The sequence below is a fragment of the Oryctolagus cuniculus genome, chromosome 19 (genome assembly GCF_964237555.1).
Source record: "Oryctolagus cuniculus chromosome 19, mOryCun1.1, whole genome shotgun sequence".
Lineage (NCBI taxonomy): Eukaryota > Metazoa > Chordata > Mammalia > Lagomorpha > Leporidae > Oryctolagus > Oryctolagus cuniculus.
In genome coordinates, this window is record NC_091450.1 from 24,239,606 (window position 1) to 24,259,036 (window position 19,431).

At 53.7% G+C, this 19,431-nt stretch overlaps 1 protein-coding gene across 3 annotated transcripts in view; it reads left to right on the forward strand.

Moving 5' to 3' along the window:
• The window catches only part of CPPED1 (calcineurin like phosphoesterase domain containing 1), a 131,982-nt gene that overhangs the window by 97,780 nt on the left and 14,771 nt on the right, over positions 1–19,431 (forward strand). The window contains exon 4 of one of the 3 annotated variants that reach the window (XM_017342463.3): positions 11,110–11,625. The exons of the other annotated variants lie outside the window; for them this stretch is intronic. Within the exon in view, the coding sequence (XP_017197952.2) occupies positions 11,110–11,339 (230 nt within the window). The 3' untranslated portion in view covers positions 11,340–11,625. Of the gene's footprint in view, positions 1–11,109; positions 11,626–19,431 lie in introns of those variants that run through there. 3 annotated transcript variants of the gene reach the window in all.

Below are 19,431 nucleotides of genomic sequence, written 5' to 3' on the forward strand. Positions count from 1 at the left end.
GCTTGGGACTTGGGCATGATGCCTGGAAGCCCTGCATCCATCTTGCCATCTTGAGGACAAAAGCTACAAACCAAGGAGAGCAAAGCAGAACGACAGATGGAGCCCAGGTCTTTCATGAAACCCTTGAGCAGCTGCAGTCACCCTGGGGGCCTGCCTCCTTCCCTTAGGTGGGATAGAGGGGTCGCAGATAAGCAGTCACAGCCTTGGGGGAGGGCAGAGAGGAGGACAGGAGGCCACCCTGAGGACGGAGAACAGAGAAGGGGCTTGGGAGCAGTCTAAGGGGACGCATGGAGCAGGAGGTGACCGGGAGTCCCCAGTGACTCCCGCATCCCCAGGACATGAGAGGGACGATGAGAAGGGCGTGGTCCCCTGCCCCGGGCCCTGCCCAAGGAGGCGAGCTGGAGCAAAAGGAGGGGCCGAGAACTCACTGGGATGTGTGCTAATTTGGATCACGTGCGTTCTGTTCAGGATGGCTGCCCCATTAGGATTCTTCCCGCTCCAGTTATTGAAACAGAAATGGACCCACCGAGGGCTCTCACATTTGGGGGACACCGCACCCCCGCCCCAGCCTCAGGGAGGACACCTTCTGCCCACAAGTCCCATCCTCAGTGGCCTCCGAACTGGCCCCTTCTGCCTCCCACCATCCCTCCCTCTACCTCCCGAGTATTTTTTACAGACTTCCAATTTGATACATGAGCATGTCGTCAGGGGAAAAAAAAAAAAACCTTTTTAATGAGCCCCTTGTGGTAGCAGCTGTGTTTAAGATAGGGCAGGGGAAGCGGGTAATGGCACTCCAGCAAATGGGCTGCTCTGGATCGGCCCCCCACCCCATCTCACACGCCAGCCTGCCACGGGCTTTTAAAAATAAAGAGGAAACCGTGAATAGCGGCAAAGATGTAATTTGTGCAAATGAAAAAAAAAAGATCTTCAGATCAGATACTTAGAGAAGGATGAGGAGAACGTGTAATTATTGAGCACCGCCTGAGTACGGGACGGCAGCTCCCTGCAGCACAGCCCTGGGCGTGTCGCTGGGGATGGTGCATGGCCGTCTAGCCTTCCAGCGAGGAAACTGAGGCTCTGAGGTGTTGGGGCGCGTGTCAGACACACGTAGCGTGGCCGTGGTCCAGCTGAGGTTCAAGTCCGTGTCCCCTGACCCCCAGCACCCACCGTGTTCCGGGCAGCCAGATACTGGGATTAAGAAAACAGCACTGTCATCTTGCATATGCCACACAAGATTTGAATTTCCAGTTCACCAGGAAAGGGAAGAAGGGAGTTAAAAAGCTGAGCCTGGCCTCCCATCGAGAAAAGGAGCGACAGGGAGTCTGCAGGTTGCAGGAGCGGAACGAATGCTCAGGTGCCGGGTGCTGGGCTGGATGCAGACTGGGCTGTGGACAAGGGCAGGCACCCCCAGGCCAGAGAGGAATCCTCTCCTGACCATAGCACTCCTTACCCCCAGAGGGGGAGCTCCGTGCCCCTGGAGGTGGGGAGACCCCTGTTGGATGCAGAGTGAGGCCCCTCCCAGCCAGATCATGACCCTGGCCTTGAACCTCTAACACCAGCCCCAGCAGCTGCCACCGCAGAGCCACCTTGTGCTGATGAAGCGGCGGGTGTGTGCCCTGGGTGTTGCCCACGCAGCTTCTGTGTCATCAGGAATGGCATTGCACCCGCTCCAACCTTCTCCTCGCCTCAATTCAAATGGGATTTTTGTTGATTAATTCACAGGCAAGAAGTGTCATTCCCATGGCTGGTTTCTTTAGCAGGGGAAACTAGGGGGACAGAAATCTCTGAAACAAAGAAAAGAAGTCTCTTTGGGTTGTAGAGTATGAACTAGCCTTGGGTGAAGGTTGTGTCAGTCGCTGATCCATTGCTTCCTTCCCAAGGGAAGCATGCGAACTGAGAGAGACAGACACACGTACACCCAGGGAGAGGGAGAGAGAGACATAAAGGGAGGTTGGAATCCCAGGCTAGGCAAATGTTGGACATCACGTGGCCCAGACATTAGCAAATGCTCAAAGTGACCGGATGTCTGGGTGTCTGTGGCACCTGCAGGGAAGGAGAGGCATGACCCAGGTTCCAGCAGGACTCAGCTCTGGAGCACCGTAATGAGGAAGGAGATGATGCCCCCCACGCCACGAGGGTCACACAGAGGGCTGGCTCTGCCCTCCGCCCCAGGTGCACCTGTCTGCGGCACTGGTGAGCAAGCAACACACAGGCACAGACCTCGGAGAGAGCCAGGCCGCAGGGGCTGCACAGTCAGGACTCCCTGACTGCGTCCCCGAGGCTCTGAGCAGCTGCACTGGTACCGCTTGTCCCTGTGTCCCAGAACGGCCCCTGGAGGGCTGCATGCTCTGCAAATACCTGCCCCCCAGCTACGGTGTTCCTGTTACTCCAATACAGAATGTCATCTAGCAGCCTGGACTTGACGTAACCAGGAAGACACCTTTCAGGGTAGCTCTGACGTAGATCTAGGTGAGGACACTTTGATAAGTTCACGGTAGGGGTGGACGTTTGGCACAGTGGTTAAGTCACTGCTTGGGGCACCCACGTCACCAGTTTGAGTGCCTGGTTCGAATCTCAGCTCCTCTGCTTCCAGTCCACCAGTGAGCACCCTGGGAGGCAGCAGGTGAGGGCTCACGGGCTTGGGTCCCTGCTGCCACATGGGAGGCCTCCGTGGAGTCCCAGGCTCCTGGCTCAGACTTGGCTCTTGAGTGAACCCATGGATAGGAAGTCTTTGTCTGTCTGTCTCTCAGATAAAATGTGAATAAATAAGATGTTTTAAATCCACGGAAAGCATGTATTCCGGTACACACAGTGTGCACGGGGTCTCCGCCCAAACGGTTCCTGTATTAGGCACTCAGTCATCCTCAGGACAGAACATTCCATTCTTTTTTTTTTTTTTTTAACTTTTATTTAATGAATATACGTTTCCAAAGTACGAATAATGGATTACTATGGCTTCCCCCCCATACCGTCCCTCCCACCCACAACCCTCCCCTTTCCCACTCCCTCTCCCCTTCCATTCACATCAAGATTCATTTTCGATTATCTTAATATACAGAAGATCAGCTTAGTATACATTAAGTAAGGATTTCAACAGTTTGCTCCCACACAGAAACATAAAGTGAAAAATAATAGATGATTTTTTTTTAATGATGATGAAATCAGATCAGAACATTCCATTCTTGCCTTCAAATTAGTGAGGTTTTGTCTTTCTGCACCACCATAAAGGTAGCTTTAATGGCACTTTTTGAAGTCCCCTCATGTGTCCTGACTGGGCTGTTCACAGTTCACCTGCCGTGGCAGGTCTTCCGTCGGTGCAGTTGGTGATATTTCTGCCGTTCCTCTTTCCTCCTTTTTTTTTTTTTTTTTTTTGTAGCAGTTTTTTGGACCATCTAGCTGTCCTGTCCATCTGCCAGTTTTACCCCCATGCCGCCCGCTGGCCTCCCTTCCTCCTGCCCTGGCTGGCCCCACTACCTTCTGGCCAAGCCCTCCGACCTCACTGTAACCCCCTGGTGAAGCCCCTGGAGCTGCTGGGAGGTCGATGTCAGCAGGAGTCCAGACGCCAGCGAGGAAATGGTGCCCACAGGAGCCCTGTTTGCATTCGACACCTGCTGCCTCCTTGGTGCACCTGGACTCCCTGTCCCTGCCCCTGACATTGCCGGGCCTGACCCGTCCTTGTTCTGCCCCCGCCACACAGGTGTTAGGGTCACAGCTCAGATCCAGCCCCACTACTCACAAGCTGAGTTGTGCCAGCAACTGAGTATCTCCAAGTCTTGGTTTTCTCATTTGCAAAGAACCAAGGTGATCGCCAGGTCTCCTTGGGGGATTGAGAGTTAGAAACATGTGGCATGCCTACGTCAACACATGGCAGTGAGCACGCCGTCAGTATTCCCCTTTCTGCCCCACAGTCGCCCGGGTCACACGTGACCAGAGAGCCGGACGATGTTGAGTGTTTAGGTCAAGGCCACCTGCTCGGGGACGTCTTGCAGGACCGTGACCTTTGACACCTCTGCGATGATGGACAGAGTATGCAGTTCTAAATCAGTCTGATGCGCGCACACACACCCCCCCAGCTGTGTGCCCCGGGCTGGTCAGCTGACCTCTCTGTGCAAAAAGAGAACGTTGTCTCCCTCGTGGGGCCCTGGTGAGGCTTCATTGAGAGGGTGCATGAGCGAGATACTCAGCCGTAGCCGGTGCGTGGTAAACGAAACACTGCCAGGTGGCGTTGCCACTTCCCGTGCAGGTTCCTGCCTGGCCAGAAAACCGGGAGCAGGTCTCTCCCTTCCTCCGTGTGCCCCAGCAGTCCTTGGTCAGGGATGGTTAGGCACCAACCGAGGCACCTGCCTGGGACACTCGAGTGAGACCGAGCCTAGAGAATCGAGAATTCCCAAGTTGGCAGCTTGAGAGCCCCTTGTGGGGCTCAGCCTGATTGGGTGTTCACAGCCGGCGCCCCTCAACCTGGCAAAGAAACATCTGTCCCATCTCTGGCTCCTGTAGGTCACTGGCCACTGACCAGCGCCTCCGAGCCTGCCTCTCAGCTGCCTGCTATGAGGACTCTCCCCAAGGCGGGGTTGTGGGCACCTGCTGGCTGTGCGTCCACACCCAGCCTTTCCCTTTGTCTGTTTTTCTTACACGTCCCTTTACCTCCCAGGCAGAATCAGTTGTGCGTGTGTGACTGACAGTGCCGTTTTCACGGTTATCCCCAGCAAGGTAAAGAGGCATAATGTTTCCATAAATGGAAACGCTGGCCAATCAGGATTTGTTTACGCTTTCCCAGAGCTGTGTCAGGGGTGCCATGGCGTTAAGGATGTCAGTTTGTAATATCAGATTCACACTGGGCTGCATCCCAGCTTTCCTGATTGATTTGAAGCAAATTTTCGATGTTAGGATATTAAATTTCATGGAGACAGCATCCCAGTCCTCTGACTGATTTGAGATGAATTTGAATCAAGACAGCTTAAAAATCGGGTTTTTTTTTTTCGCATCTCCACGACCCAGTCCTATGGAGAAATAAATATGAGGCTGATGCCACGGAAGCCACCCTGCCCTGCATTGACGCAGCGCTGTCTGTACTGGTGGTAATTTGGGAGAAGGCTTGTCGTCCCCTTAGAGCAGTCCGTAACTCAGAAACAACGCACACGTAATTCTCAGGGAGCCAGCAGGCACGTCGGCCCCACGTGACTGATGAGCCGCCCCACTGGAAACTCCACCTGCGTCTTGCTGAGCCCGGGGACACCAGTCGCCTGCACAGCGTCACCTCCACTGAGCGGGCAATCGATGCCTCCCCATCGAAGCTACCAGGAAACTCCCCACACGTCCTCCATGCCTGGGACGAGTCTGTACCTTGCAAAGTGCAGATGCCGCATCTGGGACCTCGTGAGTGAGCAGTGGGCCCTGACCTGGAGAAGGCCCCCTGGGGGCGGTGCAGGGGAGACCTCCCCGGCGCCCTCTGAAGCTCTGTGCTGCCTGGGAGGTAGGCAGCATTGTCATGGGTCACAGAGGTCAGGGGCTCCCTGCACACCCAAAATAGAGCCAAGCCTGTGAGGCTGGTGGAGACATGGGCCCGCCCATCCCTGCCTGGCTTGTGTCCTGTGGCTTCACGTGGGTTTCTTTCTTCTTCTTCTTCTTTTTTAAGTTTTTTTTCTTTTGAAAGAGTTACAGAGAGGGAGAGACAGAGAGATCTTCCATCCACTAGTTCGCTCCCCAAATGACTTCAACGGCTGGGGCTAGGGCGAGGCCGAAGTTAGGAGCTGGGAACCTTATGTGGGTCACCCGGGTACCTGGGCTATCTTTGCTTTCCCAGGTGTGGTCGCAGGGAGCTGGATGGAAGTGGAGAGGCAGGCTGGTGTCACAGCTGGCGGCGTAACCCACTTCCCCTCTCTGAGCCTCTGTTTTCCCACCTGTGCAGTGGGGATGACGTGAGGCCCCAGCACAGGGGTCCCCTGGGAGGACTGAAGAAGGGAGGGACAGGTGCTCTGGGGAGCAGGTGCCGCCGCCGCTGTCCTGCAGGCGCATCCTCGTCCCAGCGGCCTCAGTGTTTGCCCCAACTTGGGGCAGGACCAGGAGAACCTGTTCAGGGTTCAAGACTCCTGGGCTTTCCTGGGTGTTAGCAGTAGACGCAGAAACTCCATTGCCAGTTACTTTACCAGGCTTTCTCCGCTCTGCGTCGGGATCTTGGCGCCCTAAAAGGTGGCTCCCGCATCTCCCACTCAGTGTTTCAGCCCTGGTGTCTCAGTTTTCACCCAGCCAACCAGGAGCTCCCTCTGCCCCCCACCCCCACCCCAGCACCACCATGCAAGAGCCTGGAATTCCCCCCGCTCCTGCTGGGCCATCTCTGCGTCAAGTGTCATAGGATCTTTGCACGATGTCTTCTCCAGGACTCAAAATGTCAAGCTGTTTTGCTTGCTGGCAGACTCTTTTTTTCTTTTCTTTTCTTTTTTTTTTTTTTTTTTTTTTTTGACAGGCAGAGTGGACAGTGAGAGAGAGAGACAGAGAGAAAGGTCTTCCTTTTGCCGTTGGTTCACCCTCCAATGGCCGCCGCGGCCAGCGCACCGCGCTGATCCGATGGCAGGAGCCAGGTGCTTTTCCTGGTCTCCCATGGGGTGCAGGGCCCAAGCACTTGGGCCATCCTCCACTGCATTCCCGGGCCACAGCAGAGAGCTGGCCTGGAAGAGGGGCAACCGGGACAGAATCCGGTACCCCGACCGGGACTAGAACCCGGTGTGCCGGCGCCGCAAGGCAGAGGATTAGCCTAGTGAGCTGTGGCACCGGCCAGCTGGCAGACTCTTAAAAATATATATTTATTTGTTTATTTGAAAGGCAGAGTTACAGAGAAAGAGGGAGAGACAGAGAGAGAAATCTTCCATCCACTGGTTCACTTCCCAAATGCTGCAACTACTGAGACCAGGCCAGGCGGGAGCCAGGAGCTTTGTCCCGGTCTCCCCTGTGGGTGCAGGGGCCCAAGCTCTTGGGCCTCTGTTTTCCCAGGCACATTAGCAGAGAGCTAGATGGGAAGTGGAGTGTCCGGGGCTTGTTTCCATACAGGATGCTGCTGTCACACGCAACAGCTTAACCCGCCGCACCACAATGCCAACCCCTAGCAGTCTTTATTTCTAGTCTACTTCAGGCGTCTTGGCCACCCTAAGAATCTTAGCTGTACCCCACAGGCCCTGGGGGAAGAAGGCGGGGACATGGTGGGTTGTAGGAGGTGTCTGCCCTCCTGTGGGATCCACATGGCACCGAGCGTGCTGGCCCGCAGTCAGGCCATCGCCGTGAGGGCTCCCATCTCTGCGAATGCCAGTGAATGCAGCACAAACTGTAAATTGAGTTTTGACTGCGCACACAGCTAATGCGAGCTGCTTGCAAAATTGCCAGGCATCACCTCCGCAGGAGTAGTCTGCGGCTGCGGGAGAGACATAAAGAGGCAAGTCGCCTCAGCGTGGTTTAGCACAGGGAACGAGGATGCCCAGAGCTGTCCCCTCACACACTCCCGTCAGCATCTCACAGGATGGGAGGCCCTGGAGCACTGAGGCGGCGGCAGTGGGCTCCACGCCCCACCCCAGCATGCATGAGCCGGAGCTGCTCAGCTCTGCCTGTGCAACGAGGCCCTCGGGCCTCTGAACCCACAGCGGGAACCCTGGTGGGGTGGCACCTGTGCCCCTCTCACCCCTCCTCTGTCCACCTGTTCTCGTCTCCTTGATGCTGGATTCCCGTCATCCCATTGAGTCTTGATCATTGTAAATATCGCACGATGGCAATCAATCACGAAGGGGGAGAACACTTCCGCCCTGCGGATCCCGCCCCCGGGAAGTCCCCAGTGATGCCCAAGCCGCACACGCTTTTACAGGTGCCTCACCTTGTGTTACAAACCCACATCACACAACGCAGTTCACTCTTCCTTCTTAAATTCCACAATACCCCTCGAGGCCAGCACATGCTAATCTGCCTCTTTGTTAAAGGCTCATTTATTTATTTGAAAGGAGACTTACTCAGAGAGGGAGAGACAGAGAAAGATCTTCCATTTGCTGATTCACTCCCCAGGTGGCCACAGTGGCTGGGCCTGGGCCAGTCCGGAGCCAGGAGCTTCATCCAGGTCTCCCATATGGTTGCCGGGGGCCCAACTTCTTGGACCATCTTCCACTGCTTTCCCAGGCTCTTTAGCCGGGAGCTGGATCAGAAGTGGAGCAGCAGCCACGACTTGAACTGGTGTTCGGCTATGGGATGCTGGCATCCCAGGCTGCGGGTTATCCCACCACACCACCATGCCGGCCCATGTATCTTTTTAAGATGCATATGCAGTAGTCTTTCCTTATCTGCAGTTCCATTTTTTTTTTCAGAACTGTAATTCCCATATCACAGGATCTACCCTTCTCAAGTATCAGCCCCCATAGGTTTAATACATCCACAAGCTGTGCAGCCATAACCTGTAACCACAGACCATTTTCTCTCATCTTTACAAAGAAACCATGAGTGCTCGCTCCCTCTCCCTCCGTATCCCACTCCCCCCTGCCCCTGGCAGCCGGTGATCCACTTTGTGTCTGCAGATTTGCATATTCTGCACAGTTCCTGTAAGTGGAATCCTACATTCTGTGGCCTTCTGTGTCTTCCATGTGTATGGTGGTTTCCAGGTTCGTCCACACTGTAGGAGGCATCAGTGCCTGCTACATCCTACTACATGCCATCCCTTGGTATGGCTGGATACTGTGCCGCGGTGTGGACAGGCCACAGTTTGCTTATCCACCAGCCACTGACGGGCATTTGGGCTGTTTCCACTTTCTAGACCACAGTGAACACTGTGTGTGTTGTAAACATTCATGTGCAAGGTTTTGCATAGACATATGCTTTCCTTTCTCTTGAGTATACAAGGGTACCTCAAAAGTTCATGGGAAATGGAACTGAAAGATAAGTAAGATAAGTTTCTTGTTGGTGCCAAAGAATGTTGAGATCCGTGGATAGTTAGTCTTTATCCCCATGACAGGCGTTTTCCATGAACTTTCTGAAGATTTCTGGAGTACTTAGGAGAGGAAGGGGTGGGCTGTGATGACCATGTGCTTCCCAAGGGCTCTCCAAAAGAGCTGCCCCAGTTCCCCCAGCCCTGCCCAAGGGATCTCATTCCCAAAGCCCTGTGAACACCTGCTACTTCCCACCTGTCTTATTAGACCCATCCTAGTGGGCTTGCAATGGTTCTCACTGTGGTTTTTCTTTTTTTGTTTAATTAATGAATTTGAAAGGCAAATTACAAGAAGAGAGAGGGAAAGACAGAGATCATCTACCTGCCAGTTACCTCTGCAAATGGCTGCAATGGCCAGGGCTGTGCCTGGCTGAAGCCAGGAGCTTAGAACTTCATCCAGGTCTCTTCAAGTGGGTGGCAGGGGCTAGACTTCTGCTGCTGCTTTCCCAGGTGCATTAGCAGGGAGCCAGATCGGAATTGGAGCAGCCAGGACCCGAACAGGAGCTCAGATATGGGATGCTGGTGTCACAGGCAGCTGCTTAACCTGCTACTCCACAGCGTCATCTCCCTCAAATCTGTATTCCCTGGTGTCCTCATTGATTAGGGTTCAGTCTAGGACTTATCCCATGTATTGAAATGGTTTTTATTTTAAATCCTAACAATGTATCTTGTATGTTCCCCGTTTCTAAACGTTCGTCACCTGCTGTTCTCATTCATCATCCTCCTGTTCTCTTCCGTGAAGTCTCCTTCTTCATGGCGTTAGCCCTCTCTCAGGACTGTTGGACACCATACACCTGCTTATTTTAAATACTGCTCCGATTAGCTTCATCTGCAGTGGATTCCTGGTCCTGACTCGAGAGCATATAGACTGTCTTACCTAGTGTGAGATGTCTTCATGGAGAGCAGGATTTGTGACAGCAGTTGGAATAAGGGCGAATTCTTGTTTTTCTTCTGCCTTCAGTCTTTGTCTCCTGAGTGACTTCTCCCTGCCTAGTGGTTCTGGTTACGCCTGCACCACCTCTGTGCAGAACCAAGCCTTGTAGTGGGAATGTGGAGCCCCCTGGTAACACTGGGAAAATGTTTCTGGGTTCCTGGATGCTTCTGTCTGCTTTCTTCCTAGTCAGGAGTTTCATCCATGTCTCCCATATGGTTGCCGGGGGCCCAACTTCTTGGACCATCTTCCACTGCTTTCCCAGGCTCTTTAGCAGGGAGCTGGATCAGAAGTGGAGCAGCCACGACTTGAACTGGTGTTCGGCTATGGGACGCTGGCATCCCAGGCTGCGGGTTATCCCACCACACCACCATGCCGGCCCATGTATCTTTTTAAGATGCATATGCAGTAGTCTTTCCTTATCTGCAGTTCCTTTTTTTTTTTTTTTTTCAGAACTGTAATTCCCATATCACAGGATCTACCCTTCTCAAGTATAAGCCGTTATTAAATCGTAAGGAATTTTGTGAGCACTTATTTCTTTAAAATTTCATAAACTCATCACTTCAGCTTGTACTCAGTCAACTGTGGATCAAACATATTTTTAATTGCATCCGTACCGAACACGTACAGACTTGTTTCTTGTCATTATTGGCTAAACAGTACAGTCTGGCAGCTGTTTGCAGAGCCATCCAGAGATGATGTAAAGTGTGCAGGAGGGAGTGCATGAGCTAGATGCGAAAAGAATTCCCACGAATCCCTGGGGGCAATGGTATTACAGCAAATGTAACAAATAACCAAAATCTCCTGCATTCCAGTGTTTTCTAATTCTTTAGCCACGTGACTCCCTCTGGGCTTCCCGGCCCCCGCTATCGCATCCATGGGGGGAATGAACCAGCAGAGGGACACTCACTGGCTGTCTCTGTCTCGCTTGCTCAGTCTGTGTGTGTGTGTGTGTGTGTGTGTGTGTCTCAAATTAAAAAAAAAGTTTATTTTGGTGCAAAAAGTTTTTGTATACGCATTTTCTACAAACATTTGAAGACTCTTAATACATGAGTTATCTTGGAGAATATTCTAGATGTCACACACATCGCCTCTTTTGGTTGCACACAGGATAATATCACCCACTGAACGCAGTAGTCCGTGTCTGTTCCTGGAACGAAACACGGAGACCCCCAGGTTAACCCAGATGCAAAGCCCCGGCCCCTAACGTCTTTCCCCTTGCCCACAGGCATCACAGCCGTGTTCGCCGGCCACTACCACAGGAACGCCGGGGGCACCTACCGGGACCTGGACATGGTGGTGTCGTCGGCCATCGGCTGCCAGCTGGGCAGGGACACCCACGGGCTCCGGGTCGTGGTGGTCACCGCAGAGAGCGTGGTTCACCGATACCGCAGTCTGGACGAGCTGAGCGAGAAGGGGATAGGAGACGAGCTCATGGATCTGTTGAAGAAGAAATGACGGCCACGTGTGAGCTGCGTGCGCCTCTCTAACATGGTTCCGTGTTTTGCCAGGTACACCAGTGCCCGCGGCCCCTTCCTGGAATCTAAAAGCAGCCTGGTCAGGTTCTCATTTCCTGTCGTGCGGCATCAGCAGAGAACTGGGTTCTCAGTCCCATTCGAAACAGCACCGCCTGCCCTCTGTGAAGCCGGGAGGGCACCCAGGAGCAGGTGTTTTTTAGGAAAATGCTGTCAGGCTGTCTCTGCCTGGGTGTTTGAATAAATTTACCTAACGCTGTGTTTCTCCACTCTGCTGTTCTTTGCTTGCCACCCACGATCTGTGGCTGCCTGGCCACCCCAGACCCACCTTGATGCCCGTGGGTGACCCGCGATCATTCCCTAAGCACGTCAGATCGCCCGACTCCCAGATGCTGGGCCTAACACAGGTCGCTCCCTTTCCCCCGTAGCAGGAGTAGCAGCGCCCTCCTCTGCCAGGGCCCAGAACACGTCCTTTAACAAGGAGCCCAGGAGCCAGCCCTCCCCGTCACATCCCAGCACTTAGATTACCCCTGACACGGGAAGGAACAGAGTAGAGACAGAGCTGGACCGAAGGCAGCAGAACCACGGCACCGAGTCCACCCAGGAAGTCCCCAACAGCATGGGCAGCTCCCTCCGCGTGCCTAAGCCAGTGCCGGGGAGCGTCCCAGACGGGTCTCCTCGCGGGATACCAGTGCCCCTCCTTGGGGGAGCCTCCTCCAGAAAAAGTCAGAATCCACGCAGAGTTCTCGGGAGTCACAAAGCAGAGATGCCTGGAGACACAAGCACATGATTCCGGCTACATCACTGAAACTGGCGCTGGATTCCTTGAGACGCAAGCCAGTGCCACGTCCCTTGCCAGCGAGGATGGGTAGTTTAAAATCGGCATTGTTTGTACATAGTCAGCTCAGCCACACCTGCCCAGCAGCTCCTGGCTGCAGAGTGAATCCATCCACGTGGTCTTTCCCAGCGGTTGTCCTGGTGGACAAGTGATTCCAGTCCTTGAAATCCTCCCAGAAAAAAAAAAAAAAATGCAGTGTTACTGCAACAGCTCAGTCATCCTAAACTGGAGTTAAAACTGCCTAGGGACCAGAGACCTGCAACGTCTGCTGCGCCCAAAGACTTTGTTGGGAAGCATCCTTCGCCGCAGCACAGCTTAAGCAGAGAGAGAATTGGGTCTGTAAATTCATAGGGAACAAAAGCATTGAAGTTAATGACTCTGCAGATGAATGACACCCAGAGCTCATCGGTGCGCGGCACAAGAAAATTAACTGTGCAGTACTAAAATGGGCTTCCTTGAGGCTCTTGCCACGTTCTTGCTTTGTGTTTGTGTGTCTTGGTGACGGGTATGGGTAGAAGACACCAAGGAGGGGCGTGCTTGGGGAATCAGCCTCCCCCCCGCCGTTTGGGAGCCAGGACCACCCAGCTCAGGTACACGTGGGCAACTCTGCCGAGTTGCTCCATGGGAACCGTGGACGTGATGGAAGCACAGTGTGTGTTACTCATCCCTCCCTCCTCCTCCCAGAACCTCGAGGGTGAAAGAGCTGGCTCAGGGCACCCCCAAGAAGACGCTGGCTAAGAAGAGGAAAGCATGTGAAATCCCCAACAGTTTTTAAGCAGCCGGGCTCCCACCGGTGAGCGGTTCAGGAAGAGGTGAGAAATGTTCTCTGGGAAGAGTGCGTGGCACTCAGCGGATGGATCATCACCTAAGGAGTCCTTCGTCTTAAAGCAAACACCATTCAAAGCAAAATACACGTGCCTTCCACTGTGAAAAACAAGAGGCTTTCTGGTGAGAAGCGCCGTGGTTGGGGTGTTCATCGCTGGGCTCCGGGAAGGTGGAGTCTCAGGGCCAAGGTCCACCCCTGGAGCCCGTGCCCCTGTGTTTTCCCGGGCGCGAGGGTGGTGCCAGCCCAGGCCACAGCCCCACACGTTGCCGTCTGTAGCACCTTTGACCCCTGCAAGAACCCAGCGTTCCCTGAGGCTCTGGGACCCCACCCTGCAGTTGGCGCGGCCCAGCTGAGGCCCTAGAGCCCCTTCCCCCCTGCAGGAGATGCAGCGGCCACGCGTGCCCAGGCAGCCCTTTGGGTCTGCAGGGTGGGTAGGGGGAGATTCAGAAACAGAACTGACCCATCGCCGGCAGCAGGATGTTGTCTGCCCACCACGGTCATTCTCTGCCGGAAGGTGCTCCACACCCAGGGCACAGGACACCGCGACTCTCTGGAGATGAACGGTCTCTCCCGACGCCACCCCCACCCTTCCCCAGCCACCTTGATGTCTCTGATTGGGGGGAAAAAAAAAGGTGGGGGGGAAGAGGTACAAGGGACTTGAACTGGATGGTCAGGACTAGGAAGGGCGAGCTTACGAATGGGGTGGGATGGGGCCAGTGCTGTGGCGCACTAGGTTAATCCTCCGCCTGCAGCGCCAGCATCCATATGGGCACCGGGTTCTAGTCCTGGCTGCTCCTCTTCCAGGCCAGCTCTCTGCTGTGGCCCAGGAGTGCAGTGGAGGGTGGCCCAAGTGCTTGGGCCCTGCATCCGCATGGGAAACCAGGAGAAGCACCTGGCTCCTGGCTTCGGATCGGCGCAGTTCTGGCTGTAGCAGCCATTTGGGGAGTGAACCAATGGAAGGAAGACCTTTCTCTCTCTCTCATTGTCTAATTCTATCTGTCAAATAAATAAATAAATAATTTTTTCTTAAAAAAAAAAAAGACAAATGGGGCGGGGCGATCACAGCTTCGTTTATGTCGCTTTCTACAGTGAGTAAGTTTATCTCACGTTTGCAGTCAAGTTTCTCCCAAGGCTGGGGAAAATGGGGGCAATCTAGGGAATGTCCTGTCCTGTGATTTTCGGTACGATGAGCTCATCACTGCTGATGGACCAGCGTGAGGCTCGTGGTATGCCTGGCACTCACCGGGCCCATTTACTTTATAAGCCTGCTAAGGGCATAGCAGCGTACGTCACTGCATAATACAGTTTAGTATGAGAGTCGACATGCTTGAATATCTTATGGTAATGCAGCAGAAACTCCGTCTGCCTTCACTCAAACTCTTTTTTTTTTTTTTTTTTTTTTTTTTTTTTTTTTTTTTTGACAGGCAGAGTGGACAGTGAGAGAGAGACAGAGAGAGAAAGGTCTTCCTTTTGCCGTTGGTTCACCCTCCAATGGCCGCCGCTGCAGCCGGCGCACCGCGCTGATCCTGGCAGGAGCCAGGAGCCAGGTGCTTTTCCTGGTCTCCCATGGGGTGCAGGGCCCAAGCACCTGGGCCATCCTCCACTGCACTCCCTGGCCATAGCAGAGAGCTGGCCTGGAAGAGGGGCAACCGGGACAGAATCCGGCGCCCCAACCGGGACTAGAACCCGGTGTGCCGGCGCCGCAAGGTGGAGGATTAGCCTATTGAGCCACGGCGCCGGCTTCAAACTCTTAATACTCAGTCCCCAAGTGCGCACAGCCCGACCCTGTGTAGGCACAGAGTGGAGCAGCAGTGCTGTGTTCAGCCGAGAGAGGGGAAGGGGGCGGGAGAAGGCCTGGGTGCAGCGTGTGGAGCAAGTTTTAGTGGAAGCTGTCTGTGATAGACACCAGGGAGCACTGCTGCTGGTGACCACACTGGCTAGGGGCTAGGGTCACACACACGGGAGAGAGTGCTTTGCAGGTAGTGCTGAGTTTTCCTCTTTAATAGGTGGCTTCCTGTGATATTGTCTCATGCCACTGGAGAGCTCCTGTGTGTGTGCGTGTGTGTGTGTGTGTGTGTGTGTGTAAAATAGAAGACTTGCCTTCCTGATGCATTGGCATGCACGTGAGTTCCTGTCCCTGCCCCCCAAACACACATCTGTGTCGCCCTCGGGGCAAACCTGAGACACATGGGGATGCATCGAGTTTTTCTGAGAACCCCATCTGTTAGGGAAACAAAGGAGTGCAGTTCCCTGGAGGGTGGGGAGCCGGGCTGGGCCCAGAACCCTCTGGTTTTTCTTAACAACTTCACACCAATCTCTGGCGGACCCCATGGCACCCGGGAGCAGAACGGCGGGGGGGGGGGGGGGGGGGGGGGGGCGGGCAGCCAAAGCTTCAAGAATTGAACGGAGCCGAGAGTCAGTGCCCGGAGCAGGCAGCAGAGAGCTCAGATTGCCGGTGAAAGTCAGAGACTCGGCATCCTGCGGAGGGAAGAACGCAGCCCTGGCTCCCCACCCCATCATGCCACAGGTGCGGGAATTCTCACCCTCGGACCGGAAACCCGCTGTGGTCCCAGTGCTCCAGGAAGGAACAACATACAAGGAAGTCACATGTCAGTTTCAGAACTGAAAAAAAAAATGAAATTTAAAAATGCCCTGGATGAGCCAAGCGGAATGGGGATCAGAGAAAATGGTGCGTGAGGGAACGTGGGGATGGTGACAGGAATTACTCACTGCGGGGCCGGCACGGGCACAGCCGTCAGCACAGCTTGGGACGCCCTCGTCTCTAAGAGTCCCTGAGTTCCAGTCCCACCCCCACTGCCCGTCCAGCTCCCTGGGAAGAGGCCCGCTGCCGCCCGTGTGGGAGGCCAGCATGGAATTCCAGGCCATTTGGGGAGTAAACCAGCAAATGGAAGAACTTACTGTGTCTGTCTCTGCCTTTCAAATAAAATGAAAATAATTATTTTTTTTATTAGCCACTCTGAAATACAAAGACCAAAAGGATTGAGGAGAAGAAAAATTACGCAAAGCTTCAGGACCTACCGGTACAGCGTCAGAAGGTGTAGTGTTCGGGTTCTATGAGTCCCAGAATAGAATAGGAGAAAGAATGGAGCAGGAAAGAAATATTTGGAGAAGTTATAGCCAGCAGCTTCCCACGTTTGGTGCAAGACAAAACTTTCAAATCCAGATGTTCAGCCAGCACAGAAGGCGCGAGCCGTAAAACAAAATGTCACTGCATTGGGCTTTATAAAGATCTCTGCTCTTCAGAGATACTAAGAAAATAAAAGGCAAGCCCCAGGCTGGAGTGGTGCACAGGTGACAGATTTATCATAAAAGATTCATATCCAAAATCCATTAGAGCTGTTGCAACTCAATTAAAAAATGATTTTTAAGTTGGAAGACATTGGAATACATAATTCACAAATGTGAATGGCAAATAAGTACCTGAAAAAGTGCCCAACATCGTAGCCACTGTGGAGCTTAAAGCATTAAAACCATGAGATACCATCTCTCACCAGGGTGGCTAAAATGACAAAGATTAATGATGCCAAACGGGGGATAAGCCACTGCCTCACAGAGCCAGCATCCCACGTGAGCACCGGCCCAAGTCCCAGCTGCTCCACTTCTGATCCAGCTCTCTGCTATGGCCTAGGAAAGCAGTGGAAGATGACCCAAGTGCTTGGGCCCCTGCACCCACGTGGGAGACCCAGAAGAAGCTCCTGGCTTCGGTCTGGCCCAGCCCTGGCCATTGTGGCCATCTGGAAAGTGAACCAGCAGAGGGAAGATCTCTCTCTCAGTCTCTCCCTCTCTATCTCTGCTTTTCAAATAAATAAATCTTAAAAAAAAATAATGCCAAATTTGGTGCATCTCGACTCTTAACTGAGGCAATTTCAAACAATTCATGGAAAAATGAAATAAAAACATTAATTTTGTTGCAAAAAAATGAAATCCTTTCATAGTTTTTCATAATACATTTCTGTGAATTTTTTCAAGATCCCTCAAATGTGTGGATTTCAGATTTTTTTGCAGCAAAATAAACTTGCCTCTCAGTTCCATCCTTACAGACGTTCCCAGAGCCCCTGACACATCCCTGGTGAGGACACAAAGTAGTACAGCCAGGCTGGAAAAGTTTCCTTAAAAAGTGGATGCCACCCTAGGCCCCAGGAATTCCACTCTCTGATGTTTACCCAAGAAAACGTAAGCATAGGTCCATGTACCCCTTGAACATAGGTGCTCATAGCAACTCAGTAATAACCACAAGCAAGAAGCAACCCACGTGCCAGTCAACAACTGAGTGGGAAAATCACTATGTTCCTAAATCTGTATGTATGAAATACATGAAATTTGTAGACCTTAAATAAAATTTTAAAAATAAAAAAAAAAAACACTTTAAAAAAGTACAACTGAATGAACAAAATTTTATTGCATACTCACATGATGGAATACTACACAGCCATGAAAAGGAAATGTTGACCCATACAATAACATGGACGAATCTCAAAACTTCCCAGTCCCATTTACTAATTCACCTGGTGGTCGCCTAGGAATAGGGTTGATGAGAAAGGAGCCTTGGGGTGATGGGTGCTGGGCCCTTGTGTAGTTTCACAGGTATGTCATGTGCAGGGACGGCCAAGCCGTTTATTTTCCGAGAGTTACACGTATGAACAGGAGTTCATCCGGCCTGGGAGAGGACGGTGCCTTCTAAAAGGCCGGCCATGGCCAGAGAGGCGTCTCGTTGGGTGCAGGGCTGGCTGCAGGCCCCGGTCCTCTGGCCTCAGACCCGGCTGTGAAGCCGGGCTCTCTCCCTTTACCGTGAGTGTGGCTTCTACAGCACTTTGCAACCTGGCCACACTTCAGGTTCCTCACCAGGAGACAGGGGCGCAGGATGCTTCCAGCTGACAGCGACGATCCTGGGTCAGAAGTGGCTACAAGGGCGATGGTCTTCGTACACAACACGCATGGCTCTGGAATGTTCTGAAATCTTCCAGCAGCTCCCCGTGTGAGGGGTGTGTGGTTGACAAGATGGCTGCCTGTCTCCAGGCATCACATCCTCACAGAACCCTGTTCAAAGACAGGAAGATGGAGTTGTAGGGGGAACCTTTATCTTGGGAGTCACTGGTTCTTTCGGTGCCAGAAATGCCGAGGACACCATCCGGTGCTTGTCACAGATAACAGGGTGAGGGCTGAGAGCACCCCCCAGCCAGGACACAAGGTGGAGGGAGTGATTGATGGGAGCCCTCAGCGCGGGTTCTCCAGGGACCTGGGAGGGGAGGAGCGAGTTCATCAACAGGGACCAGTGTGGGTGGAGTGAGCAAGCCGGGGAGAGACAGACTGGGAGAAGGAGAAGACGATGGACCCAGGACGTGGACGGGCAGGGGGCCCTGGCCGTGAGGAGAGGCATTTCTTCCGGGGGCCGAGACTGGAGGGGCTGTGGAGACGGAGGCATGGAGAGAGGTGGAGACCTGGGCTGAAGTCCATCCACGGCTGGAGGGACACGTGGCTGCTACTGCGAAGTCACCTTGGAGGTGGCGCCACCTGCTTCCCCAGGCGGCAGCCGAGACCGTCCAGGCAGACGCGCCGTCAGCCTCTGTCTCGTCAGGCCACAGCCACCATCGGTGCCGACGCGGGGGCCTCCTCCTCCCCGAGGCCCATCTGGCTGTGTCTGGACGTGTGACCCCGCCGTGGAGAACTCCCTCCCTGGGCTTCCATGCTGGCCTTGACGTTTCCTGGAGACGTCAGGTGGTCTCATGAGGTCTTTGAGAGACTCTGGATTTGCTCTTTTAAAAAATCAGAAACTGCCATGCTGGATCGTGGATCCCAAAGACACCTGCCAGTCAGGTGGCACGCTCTGCACCTGGCAGGGGAAACAGCGGCTCTGACATGAGAAGACAAATTTAAAATGCACGTCTCTGCGTCCTGGGCAGCCTTCTCTGCTCCCCCTGGAAACCTCATCTCCACCAGCAGTGTTCATTGCCGTTGTCATGAGAGCCAGTCCCACGTAAATCGCTTCTGAGACGAGACAAGAGACGGGCGTTCGGCACGGTGGTTCAGGTGCCCCTTGGGCTACTGCGTCCCATATTGGAGTGCCTGGGTTCAAGTCTCAGCTCCACTTGTGATCCAACTTCCTGCCTGCCCCTGGGAGGCAGCGCATGACGGCTCAAGGAGTTGGGTGCCTGTCACCGACGTGTGAGACTCAGATGCAGCTCCTGGCTCCCAGCTATGGTCTGGCCCAAGACAAGATGCCAGTGCTCAAACACAAGGCATGCCATTTCCAAAATGCCATTTCTCCCTCTTCCCAAAGCCCGTTCCGTTTGGTTTCTCCCTGTCTTGGCAGGTGCCGGCTCCGCCGCTCATGGTCCCCAAATCAGAACCCAGGCCTCTGTGTCCCCAGGGCGGCATAGCCAGCCCTTCACC